This window comes from Cephus cinctus, unplaced genomic scaffold (assembly GCF_000341935.2).
Source record: "Cephus cinctus unplaced genomic scaffold, Ccin1 Ccin1_scaffold0814, whole genome shotgun sequence".
Taxonomy (NCBI): Eukaryota; Metazoa; Arthropoda; class Insecta; order Hymenoptera; family Cephidae; genus Cephus; species Cephus cinctus.
Window position 1 is genome coordinate 226,044 of NW_014333409.1, and position 21,955 is coordinate 247,998.

Below are 21,955 nucleotides of genomic sequence, written 5' to 3' on the forward strand. Positions count from 1 at the left end.
TATTTTTTGCTCTGTCTATACCGCCGCTCCGATGCAATTTTTTTGGTTCCTGCACTGACTGCAGATGCAATTCTCAGTAGCAACCTGTGGAGATACGAATTCTGTATAATGTTTCTAGCTTGACTGTATTGTTTGAATCTAGAGTTTTTTTTTATTTCCTAGGGAATATTATTTCTTACGTGGATATTGAGTCAGGACACCTTGACGAAGGTTCACGATGTGCCGCCACATGTGATATCGGCTAAATCCAGCCGCGTTATACTATTTATTTCTAGGCGATTCGAGGTAAAAAGTCGTCTAGCCTTTCGCGAATCCGGCCGATCGCATCCTGCAACCGAGTGCTCGAGGCCTTGCGAAATTTTCTATCTTTTTTTTTCTTCCTCTTCTTTCTTCTCTCTTTCTCCTCGGTTCACTCGTGCGCACAGAAAGAAAGCAAACGCATCTGCGTCGCGGTGAGAAATCTGCACTGTCAATTATGCACTAATCAACTGTCATTAGATATACCGATTACCTTGTTTTGAATATCATCAATCCTTATCGATCATACTCAATTACTTTATATGAAGATACATGTACCTCTGCCTTCCGCATAAGAAACCAAGTGATCATCAATTAGCTTTTGGTAGTTTTCTCTTTAACCAATTCCGTATAGGTGAGGATCAATTAACGGAATCGCCATGATAACTCGATAATTAACTAATTGCACGCAACGCATCGTTACCCAGATTAAAAATTCTTTCCCACCACGAATCTGCCCAATACACTTTATGATCAATTCATGGTAATTTAACCGATTAATTAGACAATGAGGAACGAACATGGTCGGTAAGTTAAGAAAGTATACGTTCACGGGGTACGGTGCAATTTAAAGAAAGTTGAAAAGATACAAACAAAAGATAAATCCACAAAGTTTCTGAAGTTCTTCAAGGTATCTAATAGAAACAGGAAGAATTTTCTCACCCGGAAGGTGACACCTACACCGTCGTCGATAATCTGGAACGTGACATACGTCTACGGGAAGCCTCATTGCACCACTGAGGAAACTAGAACTGGACAAAAACTAACCCAATATCGTGTCCGATACCAGGAACCCACGCTAGATACATTCATCCTTCCTGAAGTAGCAGTAACAGTAGCGGAGCAGCAATAGTATACTTAGAACCAATCACTATAGCGTATCGCATAATAAACCACAAGGATTTCCGCTCGGAGATTCTTAACCTAAAAATCCTCGGATTCAATCCGGAAGCAAGATACAGTGCTTCGGATATTAACTGAAGCTACGTCACTTCCTTGTTACAAATTCAGCATAAGTGTCACGTTTGTAAAAGTAGAGAAAACACTGTCGTACCATAGAACCAAAAGAAACAGAGTATCTTTGCAGGTAAGGAGATTCATTGCAAGTTTGTACTAGCGCGAGCGCCATCTGTCGTCTTTATTATGAACACTGATTTCGAGGTGCTTTCACACTCTTCAAGACGCAATTACGTATATCCACGATCCTTACGTGCGGTTACTTTTCTCTAAGGTGAATTTCACTTGTAAGAATTTTTCTGCGAGACTTAATTATACTACTCGTGCTTGAATTCTTTAAGAGAATATACGTCCATAGGAATAGGACATCCAGAAGCCCATGATTGGCTAAGCTGCAATACTCAGACTGCATCGCGCTGACAAACAGACAAAGAAACGATCTCGAGGGTAACACGAGTTGTCTCAATGCTACGTGAGTTCCAGAAACACACTGACGGCTTACCGATTCCCCGTAGTCGATCGCGACGGCTCTCGATCCTGAAGTCAGTCGCCGTGTCCCTTGTCCGGCATGCCGAACGCTTCCTGTCCGGTGAATTCCATGAGACTTTTCTCAATACCAGGTATGGCGAGAGATATAGATATACTTACGAGTGATAAAAGTGAGACAGTATTATGACAAGCGTCAACGGAACAGAGAGACTGTATAGACGTACTTCCGATTTTTTTTTTAATGTTCGTATAATATAAGTTTGTGGTATATTTTGTATATAGATGGAGCTGTCGAAGATGTTAAATTGCGGAACGCTATCATGGATTCGAGAGCCAAGAGAACGTGATGGCTCGCGACCCATTTTCCGTACGTTTTCATATTCGCAAACATTCCTCTCACGCCTAACAGTTTTTGAAGCTGGTTTACGGGCACCACGGTCTTAGGACATACCCTGGTACTCTTTGGAAATTCCTTGCAGTGCCGGTCCCTCGTCTTCTTGGTGCGTGGTGGCGTATGCTAGAGCGCGGAGAGAGAGGCGAGGACACAGTGTGGGAAGGAGAATCAGAAGGGAGATACTCCTCAGCGTGAGGTCGTATCGATTATGGATCGGCAAAGCCTCTTTCCAATTAATTTTCACATTCACCAACCGTCTCACGGAGTGCGGGCACCGTAAGCGACGAACGGGACAGGAATTTCTGTGTAAGACCCTGGGAAGAAGAGAAGAAAGAGAAAGAGAGAGAAAAAATCAAAAAGACTATGCACTGCCTACACTCTGTGTGCATAAGTGTATATGCATATTTATGCGTTGGGCCAATGGAGACGTGGTCGTTTAGAGTGATTTGGGGCCTGACAGGTATGCGTCGCGAAAGCGTCACAGAAGGCTTAGCCCATTGATTTTTGTATAAGGCCACCTTTTTCATTTTGAGTTTCATGGAGTCAGGATAATGTATCGTATAATAGCGTCAGCGTTGCACGATAAGAATGTTAATACGATTTCACATCGGAGATACCTATTTGGGGCTCAACTCTATGTAGGTCCCACGTCGAAAAGGAGAGCCGAAAGCATTACGCAGGGCGAGGAAAGCATTCGCGGCGTCCGGGTGCGCCGACCTAGGAATTTTTGCATATAATTTCTCGGGCCCCGGGACACGTACCGATGCGAAATTATGCGTGCGGCAAGTGTCACGCCTTTAGGTTTTATTTGTTACAAGTAACGCGTAGGATAGTTACACACTTCGGTAGAATTGACTGCGATTACGTATGCAATGGTGTTTGGGCCTTATTACGTAGATTTTCATTATATGCAGACTGTAAATCGTTAATGTCTGTAGTAAGAGGATTTTGGGCCCAACTCGGTCGGCATACGCTCCCATGAGTCCCATCCACCCGCAGTCACGATCTCGATGTGCATCTGATGATTCCCATAAACAAGCGAGGGCGCGATACACGCAGAAGGCGGCTTTGGGCCTCTCATTACTTCAGCCTGGGCCCGGGCCTCATATCGGACGCATCTATCTGGAGCACCCAGATATAGGTACGTTACTACAGGGTGATCGTAAAGTTCTCTACAGTCTCGTCTGCGTAACTAAAAAATGAAAAATTCTATAAACCCACCACTCGTTCGCCATCTCTTCAATTAGGCTGGTTCAATTATTCACCTTGTCGCTTCGTTGTACGTGCACCTCTATGTTCTCCTCCCTCTGCCACCAGGACACGGTCTCCAATTAGTCACTGTGATGAATTATTTTTTATTCAGCTATTTCCGTCCCACGCTCGTGATCCGGATGGTACCCACCCGATCTAACCAAGCCAGGACACTTTTCATACAGCTCGTAGTACTTTCGGTGGGCCCTTTCAATTGGTCCTATCGGAGTTACCCGAATGATTATTTCCAGCGATCGATTATAGATAGCTCGTCTGGTCCTGCCAGCCGGTTGACAGAAGATCGCCCAGCAGCCGGTTATTGCCCCAGCCACGTCCTCGTTTGCCGGAGGTCTCCTTTTGGTTAAGGTCAAGGATAACGCAATTTTCGTTACGTCGAGAGGTCGCCAGGATGTAAGATTTACAATTAGATTGAATTTCATTGGTATATGACATAGTTAAATAGCCGAATATAATCATTTGGTTGATATCGATCTTCGTGAAAGAAACACCCGGAGAAATTTTGGTACAAGTTTGAAGTAGAAAATATTTGTTGGCAGGCAACGCGTTATTTTTAATATAAAGATATGTGTAATTGATTATTTATTAAGATTGAACTTTTACTTCAAGAATTATATTTAACGTCTATAACTATTTTAAAAGAATATTGTAAATGCTTTTTTTTTTTGAACAATGATGGCACATACGAACACAACCCTATGTATAACGAGTATTATTGTAGTGCCGGTATTTAGGGGATTCTCCTATTTATATTTATCTATAGAATTTTCCATTTCTTTCTCCATTATCGACTGTAGGTAACCGTAAGTGCGAATGACGGAATCACCATTGCCATCTAGCAGCTCGCGCAGAACTCGATGAGTAATTGTAACCAGGGGTAACCAGAGAGTGAGGGGAGCGTTGATGACAGTGCCTGCACTCGGAGCACTCATTCTTCCTCGAGCCGGTCTCCTATAGTGGTCTCTTGGAAGCACCCCTCTTATCCATTTCCAACCTTCTTCTTCTTCTATGTTTATTTCTTCTCTACTTTTATACCTCTATTTCTTACTTTTCTCTTTTTGGATTCTTTTATTTCTATCTTCTAGTTTCACTCTGTTCCCTCTCACTTCCCATTGTGCTTGTCTTACTTGTCCCATTCCTTTGGTCTGGTCAGCATATTCAGTTGAGTAGTCATATAAGGGTAGTGACCCTGTAGAGTAGCTACACGTATAGAACATGGTATCGGGGGTTGTCTTTCCGTATCATCCACTGAGCTTGCTCACCGCTTGCATGACCGTATATGAGTATAAAACCAACCTAAATCCGAATTACAGACATTTTATTAGGGCAATCGTTACATCACTATAACGAAAGTGACAAACTTATCAGCTAGAATGATCGATTACTGTGGATAATGGGTTACCAAACGTAACGTTACAAATATATTTATATCACAGTCGTAGATAAACAAAATATTTTAATGATAAACGGAGAGAAAGAGTGCCAAGATGAGCATACAAATTTAAAAATCCATAGGGAATTCACGCGTCCCTTTCGATTTAATAATCAATTCCAAAAATACATCTTAAAGCGTGATTGACAAGGAGACATAAAAAATAAGTCATACGATGCCTATTGTTAAACGAGGATACATATTTTCTCATAAGTTCTACGAGTTGGTCGCGTGTTTTCCCTACGCAGAAAGGATTTATATAAAACCACCGAGGAGATGCTAATAAATAAGGGGCCCAACAGCCTTATGGAACTTTGTGTCTGACAACTAGTGGGAAGAACTGGGCACGTAAGATTTGCTGAAACCAGCACAAAAGTTCTGAGTACGCTTTAAAAGTTACAGACTTCGATTAAGACAGAACATACGAGTTTTGGCTCTCCTTAACAATATTTCCTCGACACTGATAAGATAACGATAAGTTTGATTGAAAACGATCCTTAAGAAGGTTTACATTGCGCGATAACAGTGACGCCTCTGCGTTTACTTATTACTAATAATAAATCCATGCTGGTAAACGTACCCGATGATTCATGAAAGTCGAAATAAATGAATATAACAAATACAGTAATTCAAGGCTCGTCGCACGACGAAACGAACGAGATGAAACTTTTACTAGATAAAACAAAGTAAAAATAATACTATGGCTAAATCGTAAGATGGTAATACCAGTCTTCTTGTGGGCTGCTGGAATCAACATCCACGAAGCACGACGCATCTCGAGAATATTCGTACGCAGTATAATCTCGCGATAAAATATAATCGAAAAGATTCGAAAAAGATTTTTTTTTTTCATATTCCAATGATATTCTAAAACAGTACGTCTCGAGGCAAGATCGAAAGCTTCGTAATAGTCTACGTCTCTAATTCCATCTATTAATGGAATCCCTCTCGGGAGGTTTTGTGGCTACTATTTCCAATTTTTTTTTTTTCTTTTCTTCATCGTTACAAGATATTAATCATTCTCAACGTAGCATGCATAATAACTTATTTCTATCGTGTTATACATGTGTAACGTAACTTGTAATTTGTATCATTTGATAGATTAGACTGTTGTATATATCATTGACATTGATTTATGTATATACATAAAACCGGTATGATTAATTTTCATAGTCGCGATTATGTCGGTGATTTACATGTTTCCATTCGATTACCGAATCCTTAAAGCCTTTTGTACGAATCCCCAACAAGGCTGTTGACGCGACAAATGAAAGCAAAGTTCACGCGACTTGATAACCTCATATATATATATATATATATGTAATATGTCATTTATAATTTAACGAGTCACTTAAAGCCGCCGCGACAATTTGAAGTATCGCGACGAGCGACTCTCGTGCCCGCGGATGTCGCAATCACAATTGACGCGACGAGTCGGGCGACGACAATGACGACAGTATGATGTCATAGCACTAGTACGACGTGCAGTCTCATGCGTTTTCTAATTAATTTTTTATTATTTACGTTTATTCAAACTTCCCGCCGCATCCGTCGAGTTCAACCAATTTCCGGTTCCTACAAAGAGCGCGAAATTCGATTAGACCTTGGGACAATCTCGTGGAGCCGGAAGCGGTAAACTTGAAAAAGCATCTTAAGAATCCAAACGCACGGTTCAGTGGCCAATGGCCTCACGGAACCAGAACAGATGCAGTCGCGTACACATGAGACCCACATGCTCCTCAATTGGATCCCATAAAGTAAACTTATACGACTCGTGTGTGCCTCTTTTGAGACGAGTGTCTCATGTGTGGAACTGGTGAACCATCCGGGTTTCTTTGCTCCGCTTAAGACAACATACATGTATATATCGTGGTTTTTGATTGTTTTCAATAGGACGATGCTTATCGCCTATTTCTCATTAATTTTCATGAAACATGACATCTGACTGTCACTAGCATAATATACCTAGCGTTCCATACTCGGTATTACAATGAGATCCTGTTATGGAAACCATAGAGTGTTTTCGGCAGTCGCTCGAATGTCCCTAGAACGTCCTAGGTATAACTTAAAAATAAAAGCCGATACTAGTGACTTAATAATAAACGCGCAGAGTTCTAAATAAAAAAAAAAAAAGATGGAAAATCGTAGATTAACAACAGCTTAGTTATCCTTTAGAGTAGTCAGATGACGTGAACGCATTATAGGGATATTTTGAAGTCTAGTGAAATCTAGAACGTGGCTTCCAGTGAATTCTCGAGTTCGCTCAAGGCTGGTACCAGGGTCTGCAGTGAGAAGTATCTTGATCTATCAGCAGCGTCAACGCTGGTCACGTGTTGAAATTGACAGGGCTGGCTGATGTTGCTCTTGGCAGGTAAGATGATCTTCTTCTGGGCCGGTTTCTTCTTCTTCTTTCCCGGTACCGATAAGCTTATGTTTTCAGGGCACGACACCAGACGTTCTATGTGTTGCCAGAGATCATTAGCCGCCTTTGAATTGTCGAAGCTCAGTCCAGCCAGACGCGTGTGATCCGACGAGAGACACATGGTGTGAAACGCTGGTCCAGACACCTGCGGATGACAATAAAAAATTGAATAACAATATGAGTACGGTAACTATTGTTCCTAATAAAATACGCTCGCAATAGTAATTAGAGACGGTGCGTCATCAGCTTAGAAATCGGAGCCTCGTTCGGATTGGCAGCAACGTAAATTGAGCGCAGGAACTGCGTATCGCGGTACCGTCTCGTAGTCAGCGTATTTACGTCACAGTACAACGACTCCTTACACACCGTACCAAAAGTCACATCCGGTTCTCCGTTTCGTACGGAACCGGTACCCAAGCAAAGTTCCGAAATCACTGCCAGGAATGATCACACGGTTAGGGCAAATAATACTCGCCTTATACGAGGAAAGATTATCGATAGTTTCTCTCCAAAGTGTGAAGCAGGTGCCGCGTTCAGCCAATAGAATTTGAATGCGTCTCTTGGATCTTGATCTGGTCTCGCCCAAGTCCAGGACGACCACCGGTATCCCCGTGAACCGCAGCTCCCAGGTCTCCGTCTGAGAGGCGCTACCCAGGTACAAGTTCGCCAGAGATTCGCATACGAATACCTAAATGCCAATAGTGAAGAAGGTTTGTTAAAAAATCGATCGAACTTATCGATCTTATTGATTTCAGGGTTCCACCTACCTGAGACTTCAGACCCCTGAAGAAGGTCTCCAGCTGTTCGCGTTCCAGCTGACTGACGGGATCCAAGCGTGTCTCGTCGCTGTTCTCCGAACTGTCGCTGCCCTCGTAGCTCGAGGTAGCCGAAGTGTCTGCTTCCCCCGTAGAAGACAGTCGTCTCCTGGTGGCACCGCTGTACTCGCTGTAGTACGATGAACTGTGCAGGGACAAGTTGGACTGCAGGGCCGGACACGATGACGCGTAGACCGGTCCGTTCATTTTGACCTGGAATCAAAATATAATATACGGCACCTGGTCCAGGGCATTTCTACTCCACTTCTCGTTCCGTTCCGATTCCCGGTGGCAATTTGGCCGCGGGTTAACTACAGGGCCGAATAATTGGCCAGGAGGAGGATAGAGCTCGTTAAGAAGTGTGAGGCCCGTGTCGTCAGGGCCGTCTAATGGCTTGGGTACCCTTAATCACTGCTGTTGTTATTATTATTGGCGAACATTCACCACGAAACACGAAACTTCCCAAGTCACTGTACTACTGTGGTTTTAGTCGACTGGACACTTCCGGTGCATCCAGTTTCGCGTGACAATGCGTTTCCTGCGATGAGCTCAGGTTAGGGTCTATGGCTAAAAATTCTTTATGCGTCTCTGGCTTACTTTCGATTTTCCTTGGTAGGTAGGAGCTCGGGTTCGATATGCTATTCTTTTATAAAGATTAAGGAACGTAGCCTAAGTGCCTAAGTTAGAGTCACCGGGCTAGGTACGGCATCGGGTTTTATTTATGTACACGGTGTATAAGTGAATTCTCGAGGGTGGTTTACTTATAGAAAATATTAGCCGTGCGTGATGTTTGTAAGATATTCATGTTTCGCGCATGAAATTTGAGTGATTTATGGCGGCTGCTTAAGATGAATTCCGTGCACCCCGTTGCACGAGAATGTCGGACACGCATAGGGCTGCCTGAGGCTCGAAGGTATAATGTTCTTTGTCCTGTTGGCGATGACGTGTCACTGCGATATCAATCTCCGCCTTCGTCCTATCGTGCACGGCATATCGGTTATTTGAATGTCAATAAAACAGTAATGTAACCTCGAAGCAAAAACGACGAATCCTGGATCCGCAGTGACGTTTACAAATCTTTATCGATTCTTCGGTCTGTATTGTGCGGCGTGACTGCTCTATTAATAGCCGTGACCTGATTTTTGAGAGAAAGAGAGTGGGGGGGGGGAGAATTTTGAAAATTGGAAAGCTGAAAAATGGGAAATTTGGAAAAATTTTTTGGATCGAAGGGGCAGGAACCTTTCAGGGCGCTCCCAAAAACCACGTGGTTTAACTCTATTAAGTTTAAGGCGAGTACACACAGCGACCATTCGGCCGTTCATTATTATAATGAAAATCTACAGTTCCCTTGATAAATGATATACCAAGATCTATTTTTAGACAAGCCTTTCAAAAACCATCAACTACCCCATTTCACTTACCAGCTACCGAAATTCCCATTTCACTTCCTCAATCGCTACTGCACCCTGTCAGGGTAATAAATGGGGTCGCGACGATGACGCAAGTCTTACGTGCAACGAGCGACGGGAGCTAATCAGCCAGTAAGCGTAGGCCCTGCTTGATAAAGTCTGGGAACCCGTAATTGAAGCTTAACGTTAAAACACGAGCCGTCGTTCTCAACGGGCGACACTTTCTTAGACATTCGCGTAATTGAGAATCGCCTTAATTATTCCCTTGACCATATCGATCATCTTTAGACCACATACCGAAATATCTCGAGCAACGAAATTAACACGTATATCGACGACTGCCCGAAGGTTTCCGGTCTGCAAGAAATTTCGTCCAACCTAAAGTGTCGATAGTTTCGCCCAATACGCCTGCATACACATTATACCGTATACAAGGTATACGAACTGTAGTATAACGGCGATATGAACCTTTTGGAAATGCTATGACGTCATGCCGATACCCGTACCCACCCTTGTACACTCACTGTATACCTATAACGATACAAACTGAAACACGAGCTCTCCTGCTATGCGTACATCGTGCGAAACGCACACCGGAAGTCCATCGTCCAGACTGCTGAAGAGTATGCTTCGGAGATACCGACCTCCACGCATTCTCAAGATAATGTAACCCACACCTTCGGGATAAATATGGAACGTGCAATCAGTGAGTTGAAAAATGTATCGAGCAGCCATTATGATTATTTTATACAGCCAGAATACTCGTACCGCTAATTCAGCGCGTGATAATAATAAAATTAAGTGTCAATGAGAATGAGTCATTTGCCTCTGGAATGTATACTTCCTCTGATCACGGTCATAATGGTTTCTTACTGTATGCATACTAAATGACGAACAGGTGGGGGAGGACAGTCACCGTTCTGCCCGATTGACTACTGGCAAATAGTAAATACTAGGTTCGTTGATACTGGTGGACAATGGGCTAACGGAGCATATCTGTCCGTGGACAAGACTGGGTCTTGTTAACCTAGGATTTCCAACTGAGCGATCTGAAGGTCTAACTAGCCGTTCTTTGCGCGTCGCCATAAGCGAACAATGCATCGCGAGTTACGAAGTTGGCGCTATTTTCTTGGGTACCTTGGGAGCTTTAATTTCGCTGGAAAATCGTTGCTAAGAGAAAATCAAAATATCTATGAATATTCGCGGTAATAGAAACCATAACGCTTTTATTACTGATTACGGGGCATGATTAATAAAAATAATAATAAGCATATACGTTGAGTATACGTAAGACTATATCTATATACAACCACGTAGGACAGGAGCGTCCAACGAGCGTGATTGGTGGGTCGTGTTAATTGCATTCGAGAAGAGTGACATACCAGACGTGGGTAGTAACACAGCCTTCCAAAAATACTAATCCTCATTAAGTATATCAGTAAGATTAACGCCGAGTATACAAGTACGAGTAACGCTGTGAATTCGTCACTGTCAGACGAACTGAGAGGCCGACTGAAATACCGTAACCGACTGAACGAGTAAGTGAACGGCGAGCAGAGCGCGTAATTGCAAGAGTGAATGAACGTAAGTATCCCAGCATGGTCGATGTCGTCATCCGACGAAGTACTCTACGTCACGAGTACGATCCGTTAATTGGCTCCGTAGTATCTTGAGAAGAAAAAAAATTTTTTTTAGTTAAAAAAATTTAGCCCGCTTTAAAATAGGGACCCTTGACGTATACGTCCCTGGATCTGGGTTGCGCGCGACTCCTCGGGGTTTCTTTGTTTGACAAAAGGTATGAGTTAGAGAAGGAGGAAAAGTCTGATGGGATTCAGCCGGGTGTCAACAGTACCGAAGTTTCTGGTCTTTGTCGTGGATCGGCAGTGAGTAAGAGATTATCCACGGATGTAGGTTATGTAGTTTTCGATTTACGTTAATGCGCTGCGAACGATATCGGGTATTCGTGCATAAAGCGCATTGTTACGTGCATTGGATTTATGCACGTACACCTATATTCTTACGAAGTACATAAGATACTATTAGTACTTTGGCACGAACCGTAGTGAACACGTGTGCGACGTGTGATTCAGGAACGTGCGATAAGAGCGTAGGAGTATCGGCGTTGTGTTTGTCTACGGGAGAGTGAGAGAGAGAGGCGAGATGAAAGAGAATTATAACAGTATCTCTCTCGATATGCCTGGATATTCCTGGAGAAATCGAGAGTACACATTTCTTTGTCACGTGGGAAGAAAAATGTCAGATTTCAGTCGCTGTTATATTACACGGAATAGACACTAATGGGCATTGCCACAGACACGTGGCCGAGTGCCGAAGAAGTTTTGAGGTTAGTTTTCTTTTTTCCTAATACCTACGTCTTCCTGTGCGCTCGTCTTCTCGTAGCACGTTTTGCCGCTCGAGAGACTGACTGAAGGTTCTATCGGTCTGGAATGAATGGAGGACGAATTTCTCTTTTTACAATGGCGACGGAGGACAATGGTTGCCAAGCTTGTATAGGGTAAGAGATGACGTTCCTTGTGACGTCTTGTGTTTGGGAGTGTCGTTTAAAAGTGGCTATTTGCGGTCTGATGCTCGCAGCGCTTTTTTCATAACTTTGACATCGCGAAACGAATTCCTAACGATGCGAACTTTGAGATTGACTCGTATTTTGAATATGGCGATACTGGAAAAGTGAATTCGGTAACTTTTGTTTTTGGCATCAAACTACAGACGTCGGGTAAGCACAGTGATAAATGGAATCGAAGGTACTGGAGTCTGGAAGGAAGTGGAATGCTGGGTAAGCTAGCTTTATACATTGATGAGTTCTATGGGACAGCCAGTAGACGTCGTTTTAACTTAGGCTGCAACGCGGAAGACAAACTTTTCAATTTCCTTAATGGTCTCTAGTATCTGAAACAATAATGACGGAATGAAATATTATGAGACTGTTCACTGACTCCGCTCGTTTTTTTATGTTCTGACGTTAAGGATGTCGATTGAAGTTGCATCGAAATTCAAAATGGCGGTGACTTAAACTCGCTCCCATAAGACGCGGACGATAACGGTAAGCACGCGTTAATACGGCTACGGATACAAATTAGCCGGGTCACTCCTATTCGGATAACTTTGACTCTTCGGGTTAACTGTAAATCAACGTCCGAAAAGCGTTACTGATGATCTCTCGCAATGAGAATCTCATGGGCGAATAAATTTAACGAAGATTACTGTACGGTACGCGCGGTCGTGATATGTCACGGATGCGCATGGAGTGCTGGATAGCGTAATGCGCACTATAGAATACCCCTTGTTCTCTACGAGTTATATACTTTCGCGGCTGGATGTGACACTAGATTATATTTATGTATATATATATATATATATACACACACCATAGAGATACTCTAGGTACATGACTTGTGTACATCTCCCATTGTGCGCATCAACATTATTCGAGAGTTGACGACCGGTTGGGTAATAACAACGGATCAATGAAAAATTCCAATTTCATATTGGAAATTAATACAGACTACAGAATACTGTACGTGAAATAAAAAAAAAATTAACACGAAACACGAGTAATTAAATACTACAGATAGGAGCTGGTTTGTTGGGATAGAAATATAAAAACAAATTGAATGGTCGATACGAGCATAACAAAAGGCTACGTTGAAAATTTCTAAAATTTGAAATCGTAATCGATATGCGTTCGAGCCAAACGATTAAGGTCGCGCTAATGAATTTTAATTAGCTACGGTCAGGTAATTCGATTCGATGATATCGTGCTTGAATATTAAAAGCCATTACGTATTATTGTCAAACTCCAATGGAAGTCTGGCTATTCGGCCGCAATTGCGAACGCATCTCCGGTTCGTTTATCAGCACTGACAGTCCTTGTGGACGCATTGGGAGTTCCGAACTTCGCCACCAGGAGGCTGACAAAGCCACAGTCGAGGACGCTCTATACTCTACTGATCTTTTCAGTCCTTATCGAGGATGGCAGTGGCGCTTGAAATCGATTTGCAATAAGAATCTCTGTGGCAGCCAAGCATATTTAAATATATATATATATACTTTAATGTCTCCGGTAAATACAATATATAGGTACAGCCAGACGTAAAACTATTAAACGCGATTTATTCGAGCGTGACTCAACCCGATGAATCGTCATGCGAATAAAAGTCGTTGAATAATGCGCGACTTGATTACCGATTGCGGTTGGCGAAGATGCAAAACGAGTTCGGGTCTTGTTCGGCAATCTCTTTTAAGACGTCTTTTGGTACGAAGACTGGGGGGGTTCGTTAGGTTGCCGCTAGTTAGTAGCAAGATGGCGGAAGACGGTAGGCGATGGTTTCCACGGTATCAGAAGAGGAAGGAGGCGAAAGAAGAAATAAAAAAATTAAGTTCACGGAGAAGTCGAGTTTAAGATACGCGGGATCGATTCGACTCGTACCGAACGAGTCTCGGAAGCTTAATGGTTGCCAGCACGAATGTCATTTCTACGTACGGTAGTGGATGCAGCTTAACGATAACGTTCACGTTCCACCTGGCAATACTTGTTTCTCATGTAAGGATTCTGAGCTATCCAAAGATCGTATACACGTATTAGTCCGATGTATCCGAGTTTCTGGGATTTTAATAATTTTTTTTTTTTACAGATACCCGTGCATCGCTCAATGACGAATCTCAGATCACCGACGTCACTACTGTGTAAAATCATTCTCGACCAGTTCGGAGTGGATCGATCCGACGTATTAATTTTCTTCTCCGATTGTCAGCTGCCTAGATCCTTAGTCATCGTTTAAGGTCCCTCACGTAGGCTGGGATCGTACCTCGTGATTTCAGGCTATATATACATATATAGTAATTTAGGTGCATCGGAGTCGCACGTCTAGGCGAGTCATCGTCATTCACTATGCCGGAGAAACATCGAGTCGACATTGAGTTAATTGAAAAGCAGTACTGGTTTCCCAGAAGGATGAAGTCACCGTTCGCCTCCCGAGGAAGTCGATTAAGTCTGAAGGCGGTGAGAGCTGCGCATGCGCGAGTGACATAATCGCACGTGTAACCGGCACAGCATTGTTTATCACGAGGAAATGTGACGCGCGCAGCGACGATGATTTTTATTGAGAAATCGCAGACAAGGCACGTGGCTTCGATTTCAACCTACGTTTTGGATAGCGTCATCCAATTGAGATTGTCAGGTTAACCCAACCTAACCTAAATTGCAATAACATCTGGGAACAAACAAAGTCGTAAAGTCTTTAAGGAAGCTGCCTGGTACGTATTACCCGTATTAGTCATTTGCAAAGATGACTTCAGTGTTCCTGGGTAAAAATGGACTTTGCTCAGTGACCCATTGTGCGGAGCATAGAACGATTTTCAACAATGGCCGATTTCTGGAACTGGATAATCGATACGAGAGAAAAATGGCTGATCTGGGAACGTCAGGTGCACTCTGACGGCGACGTATGCTTCGAGATGAAAATTGTTCCTGGGTCAGCCTAATCAGTCAGATCAGCCGAAACTGTTACAAGCGTTGGGTATGAGCTACCTCGAGGAAGCTTTGAGAAATGCACTCCCAGAGAAAACACGACTTGATCCCAAATGAAGCAAGTTGGTATCATCTGCTCCGGCTGTCTTTAAACCGGATGTGGAACAGACCCCCAGGGGTCAAGAGGCATTAATGAATTAATGGGGACGCTAATGATTAATTAAGAGTGTCTAGTCTCATGAAGATCTCTTCAAATTGGCACTGGAAGTAAACTATAGCGACCTCAGGACATGCCCCAGGATCACTGTAGTACCCAGAGTGATCAATGGGAGCGGGTAATATTTTTTTAAAGCATTGAACTAATTTTTCTTTCAATATCGATCGATTTACAGTCTTGACACAGTTAGGGTTACAACGGCTAATGCAAAAACCCAGAAACGAGTGGGTGTTAGGTGTTCCGCGGAAGCGTGACTTGGATGCACCAGTGCGAGGAGTCCGGAATTCGTTTCTTGTCGGTCGAGAACGAGCGACCTGGAAACTCCAGATTTTCTTCATTGAGTTTTCGTAAGGATCGGATCAGATTGTCTCTTCGGATTCAAGAGTCTCTACACGTTCCGACTACCCGGAACGTCGTCGTCCTGCCACGGCCATAACGAGGTTTCAGGGTCTTGACATTCCCGCCGAGCAACCTCAGCCTGATACCAGGTATCGATAAACCCAAGATTCATCATCAGCCGAGCAGTTGTGTTTACCTGCCGGAAGGACTGCGCTCCTGCATTTCAGTCCTACCGGTTCTCGTTCTCATTGAAGCGATATCGCTGCGCACTTTGAAAATCGCCTGCTCGACTTTCGCCGCCCTTGTCTTTGTCGCTGTCGACACTGTTACTTGTGGATTCGTTAACGTTGCGAATTCCAGCAGCGTTGCGTTACCATGCTACTGCACTCGTTGCTTATTGGTTATTGCATTTTTTTTTGACATTCAGGTCAGCCGATCGAGACTGCCGGTAGGACGGCGAACTGTAATTCCTAAACGCGTATTAACAATAGTGACACGACGGTCGTAATCGATAGGACGATGAAGCCTTAAGAATTCAATTATCATAAAAGAACGTCTTTGGTCGGTCGCGAAAAGATACGACGAAGTATATAGGACGTTATCTTGGTGAAATCCTCAATGACGAATTCCATCAGGCGATTGACTCTTGATAGAAAAATCGGATTTTCTAGGTCGTGGCATATGTGACGCGCAGTTTATATTAATAAATCAAACCTCCGCGTTATAGTACAAAGTCATCGTGACCAAACATTCTAACGTGACATTAACTTCTTATCGTTCCCATCATCGATGATGCTGGGTAGATGAATTGCGTGAAAAAAGAAAATCATCGGTCCAGGTAAAAATTTTGTCACTTTTTTACAACGAGTGAAAATCTTTTTTTCTGCGTTAAAAAAAAAATGGCCGAGGGCACAACCAGAGGATCAAGAAAGGATTAGCCGTGTCATCAGTAAAAAATGCCAAGCATGACAGCTACGTCGTGGCTTGTGAGAGTCGGGGATATTAACAGTGGCGAAGGGAGGGCTGGATCGAGGGGTGGACAGGGGGGTTGAACCGAGAGGGGTGAACGTGGGACAACGGTACCAGGTCCATACTCCTTCAGTCCTGGGAAATATTAATTTTCAGGATTATATCCGCACCATTCATGCCTAACACGTTGTCATTTGACAAGGAGCTCATTTTGGGATCTTGAAAAATACTTTCTTCTTATAAATACTTTCGTCTGTATAGCGTGGGAGCTTAAGTGTCTCTCGAAAAGGGAGGATCTTGAGTCATTTATGGGTAAATACAAAGAAAAAGGACATCGATTACACAGGGACGTATGAAGTCACTTGGGTAATGATTTTTTTTGTAATTTGTATTACTATCGTTATACTATGATTTTATCGACAAATTGTTTTGATCAATTTTCAACAGTTCCACGTGTCCAATGACATTTTTACGTATTAGTAGATTAAGAATATATCGCACCTGCGTCTAGCAATGCAATTTCAAACTGCCTTTGTAGTCTGACGTTATGATTCTACCGGCACTTTAATAGACCCGAGTTTATTACCATTAGAGCAGAATCAGGCGCCAATGAAAACAGTCCGGGCTGTTACGTACCGCTGTGTAGTTAAGAAAACTAATTTTCCTCCAAACGTCCTGGGAGCGCGAGTCCTCGGAATCGCACGGAGTGGGGATATATCGCGAAAAGGAAGAGAACTGAATGGTATCGGATAAAAAATGAAGACAAATTTTTTTTAATTAAAAAAACCGAAGATATCGGTCAACGAACCGAGAAAGCAGTCCCCGGGGGCCTGACTCGTACCGGGTTCCCCTCACTTACGTATTATATACACTTAACCAGACTCAAGATTTTGCATAAGCCGCGCACGCGCGCTGCAACCTCAATCCAAAAGACATAAAAAAAAATGTCCAAGATTTCCTTTTTGACCGGTCGCGGCTTTTTCATTCGCAGGAGCGTTTTAAGTTCTACCCGCAAATTACATACCGGACGCTAAAGCCAGTACAGGCTTTGCATTTATAGTAGGTTAACCATACGTTCCGAAAAGACGCTACCAATACCCACCGCCATCTTGTGCAATTTATTTTCGACAACGATATTTCGAATTTCCATATTTCTCTTTTTTTTTTCTCCAAAATTACGACGGCGATCTAATGCCGTTTTTCTTTTGATAAATAACCGAAACTCTCGTTAAAAACCATCGGGAACTATAGAATTCTGCTGGATGCGAAAGGAAACTTTAGCCTTTTTTTTTTAATTCCAGCACATAGGATGTTGACTTCGTAGTTCCCGCTGGACCCGAAGTTAGCGTCTCATTTTGATAAATTTTATTTTTTTTTTGTAAAAAACCAAAACTATCGTTTAAAACCATCAGGAACTATAGAATTTTGCTGGATGCGAAAGGAACTCTAATTTTTTAAATTCCAGCACGTAAGATGTTAACCTCAAAATCACCACTGGACCAGACGTCAGCTGACGTTCATTAGACGACACCAAACAACTGACACTAATTCACTCTTGACATCGATTTCATTAATTTCGCAAAAATTGTCCCCAACAACTAAAACGCATAGTGCCAACCAGACAATCTACAGTCTAATTTACCCAATTAAAAAAAGAAATTTATCCTCGAGCTCCATTCACATCCGAATCGATCGTCCAATACGATCTCTACTAAACAGCCTGCGTGTCTTTTATTACCAATAAAACTGATCAGCAGGTAAGTAAGCGCCATTAGTGGCACAGCGCGTGAACTATGACCAGCCACGTTTTCTCCGTCTTCGTGACCTTTATATATATGTATTACCAAGAAAATATACTTATACAAACTGCCATGTCATATTAAAATATATAGAACTAGAATATTGAAGAACTTGGAAACAGGCTTGTTAACGTGATTAACTGGACGTCCAAGGTGTAACAATTCATTCTTCCATTCGTCCTCGTATATCCTCCAACTGTTTCAACGTGCACACATGACATATATACATATATATCCATATACTCGTAACACAATACGAATATATCTATATACTAGTAAATTATGCCGATCCATTATCCTAGAAGGACATAAACATAGAGATATGGCAACGCAGCGAATATCGTCTGGTAGTTAGGTAAATGGTCGTCACATGTGTATACGCACGTATATGACAAATATATGGTATATATGCATATGCGCATAGAAAACATTACCATAATGCCGTGTGCGCGTGGACTATCCATAATGATTACATGGGTTACTCATAACTCGCATAATCTAGCTAACGAAATTCCAATTCGATAACAGATTACGGTGCATCGTCTTATTTCACACTGTTGAGGTAAATTCGTGAAATTATTATTTTATCGTGTTGATTCTTTGATAAGATTCCGACAGAGAGCTCACGTGACTCGTGTGTCTCGTAAGAGTTTGTCGACCCTGAATTTAGTCAAATTATTTTTTGACTCTCGGTAGATCAGTCGTTTCTCGATATGTTCACCTTAATTGGAATAGCGCTTAATTAATGGGAACGATCTGCCGAAATTATTGGATCTAGTACATTGACGTCTGTCGTATCCATATGGCCGTTGGAGAAATGTCCGGTGAATTTATGCCAATTAAATTTGTTCACCTTATTCACTGCTGAGTTCTTGATGGCATCCATATATATATTTTTTTTTTATAAAACTGGCTGAACGTTAACACGGACGTTCTATGATACCTTACGTGTGCGTCAGGCTTAATTCATAGGAATAGCTGCGGTCACGCCTTTGTGTACACTGTATGATACGTAGTCATATACAGCCTAGAATTTATCATACCATAAAGTTACTCACTTAAGACACTATGCAATTAGCGGATATGGAAGAAGCCTTGTCCTGTTACTAATATATCATTCGGCAATTTAGTCAACTTACGTAAATAAGGAATAAAAGAATTTTTTTTTTTTGATAATTTGAATATCTGCAAAATTTAAGTAGAATAAATTCACCAAGACGCAGACTGTCAAAAAAGATACAAGTGGGGCGAAACAAATTTTTGTATACATTCTTTGAAATTATTTTCATACGAAACTTCGTGTTGATATTAATTGGAAATATGGAAAACGAAATACCTTCAAGTCAGAGGGAGAAAGAATAATAGAATATGCATGAAAAAAAAAAGAAAAAGGATAAGAGGAAAGAAAATTGCAATAAAATATCATCTCCCCTTGGCTTTCTCCAAATGGTGCCCTCGATGAATTCTCTTATCTTTACCGACAGAGAATCGATTGGTTTATCTGCTGATTTCATGGATCCTCAATTTCGTTAGGTCAGCCATCGTAATGACATACGTGCACATGTGCGTGACACACTGATCTAATTTCCATATACGCCGAGGGGCCATTTTTATATGTATATCGACCCTGCAGCAGGTTATGCGGTGCTCGTGCTATTTTTTATTTTTACTTTTTATTATATCTTTTTTTTATTCTCATCTCTTCGTCTAACCTTCCCCTATTTCTCTATATATATATATTGTAAATAATCCGATCGTATGCACGACTCGCACGAAATGTCCTATGCAAATTTTTCGTTCAATCGCTTGTCCGATCGATCGATTCGCGTGACTCCGAATGAAAATATATTGAAATGGAGTTAAGAGGGTGCGTAATATAAATTTATTATTTGCAAAGTTTACTGCATAAGAGATAGCGCTTGATTTATTTTTTGTTAATTAAATTTTTTACACTCTTATTTCCGTACTTGATAAAATATCAGAGACAATGATAACGGGTAACGAGATGAACAATGGGTGGGAGATAATGAACTGTATAGTTATTATTTCCTTTTAATTATAAACAATGTATCTTGACGTTCGTGCAGTACCTTTTATCGCATTTCCGGTTCACTGCACGGGGTTCCCGCGATTCTCAAATACGTCACTTCCGCGAAACTTTTGCCATCCGAATCGAGAGACACGCGTAGGCGGAAGTACTTTCCTCCTGGATACTTTCTTTGATCGTTTAACGTCAGTTTCGCTTGTGATGGTTAGAGAAATATTTTACATTAGAGATGAGCGTACAATTATTAATAAAGCAACCTAATGCCATTATTTAAAATGAAGTGGATGCTGGATGCTGTTATCCTGGATCATTAGTACTATGCTTAGAGATTGGGAAACATCAAGTCCATTTAAAGGATTCAATATTCAATAGGAATAATACACGAATCTGATGCGTCTTGTCTTATCAGGTAGGAGAAGTTTTATCATAATATAAATATGTTCGAAAGGAAAGTAACGAGTTCTCATTATAACGAATTATGGCTCTGATCGTTAATCGGCTTTGTTTCTCTCGTTAACGGAAAGTAAGAGGATGAACTGTATCTAACGAGCTTTAACTCCCAAGGATCTTCTTATACAGTTAGTTATAGGTATATACAGTACCAGTACAATTAAATAAATTTTCAAAATTTTGTATAGGTTAATGCAATGGGAAAGTTCCATTTGGCTGAACAACCGAATAAGACTCCTTTTTGAGGTTAGTTGTGGATTGTTTGTCTTTTAAATAAAGCTCTTCGAAAAAAAGTCGTATTCTGCAGTTTTACCTTTCATAACCCAGTATACGGGGGAAAAATGACAACTGATAGTATACGCTTATAAAGGAACATGACAAAATAAAAAAACAATGTCGTAACTCATTTCGCCACTGAATTCATGAGAATCATAAGCAGGAAACTGACCTGTCCTGTTCTCTGAGGAAATGTCAAACAGTGACGAATGAACATTAGTCAAATTCCAAGATACTTACGTTTATACTAAGTGCTTGTTCCGATTCCTTATCCCGTAGTAGCTTTTCTTCTTCAAAATTATGAAAATGTCAATAACGGTAATTCAAAATCCATAAGCCTGCTGTGCAGGTGAGAGAATGCGCATCTTTACACTTATTGTATAAACACCATCAAATAAATCCAGGTTTATCAACATAACAGGACACAGGAACAACACAGGAGCAAAATTGTGTAAATAATCAGTAAGACTCGTTTGATTAAACGGCGAGAAACAGAAAAGTTAAGTAGATCCTTAAAAATACGACGCGCACATCCGCACTGTGCCAAGGGTGCCGTTCGACTGACTGGCTGTTCCGAAGACAGACTCGACCTGGTCGCTTGCTCGCCCGCGCTTGCTTCAAAGCGCTACACATCTACATGGATTATTACCACACTAACACAAATATTACACTACATATCACAGAGAGCAGTTACGGCAATACAGTATATACAGTACACACAATATACGTTTACAAAGGTTCCACGTTGCTGCATACTATGCTGTGTAAACGATTGGATACTACGAACATATACTGTACAGTGGTACATACTATAGGGAATAAGCCGGGTTTGATACCTGGAAGCAAGGTTTGGACGGACTGTCGCAGTATGAAAACGCGTGCGTAT

At 41.9% G+C, this 21,955-nt stretch overlaps 1 protein-coding gene and 1 long non-coding RNA gene across 3 annotated transcripts; one reads left to right on the forward strand and one right to left on the reverse strand.

Moving 5' to 3' along the window:
* Positions 1-183: 183 nt before the first annotated feature.
* On the forward strand, positions 184-4,361 carry LOC107270773. 2 transcript variants are annotated; one of them, XR_003060658.1, is made up of 3 exons: positions 184-1,874; positions 2,026-2,110; positions 2,223-4,361. It is a non-coding gene; the product is annotated as an uncharacterized LOC107270773 (long non-coding RNA). The 2 variants fall into 2 exon arrangements; XR_001538424.2 differs by having other exon boundaries at positions 184-1,528; positions 1,613-1,874; positions 2,026-4,361.
* A 346-nt stretch (positions 4,362-4,707) lies between these two features.
* LOC107270763 lies at positions 4,708-21,662 on the reverse strand. Its single transcript, XM_015746085.2, has 4 exons — positions 21,310-21,662; positions 8,028-8,288; positions 7,736-7,948; positions 4,708-7,405 (listed from the first exon to the last, which is right to left on the reverse strand). The coding sequence occupies exons 2-4, from the start codon at positions 8,280-8,282 to the stop codon at positions 7,067-7,069; spliced, it is 807 nt and encodes a 268-aa protein (XP_015601571.1). The 5' UTR covers positions 8,283-8,288; positions 21,310-21,662; the 3' UTR covers positions 4,708-7,066.
* Positions 21,663-21,955: the final 293 nt, after the last annotated feature.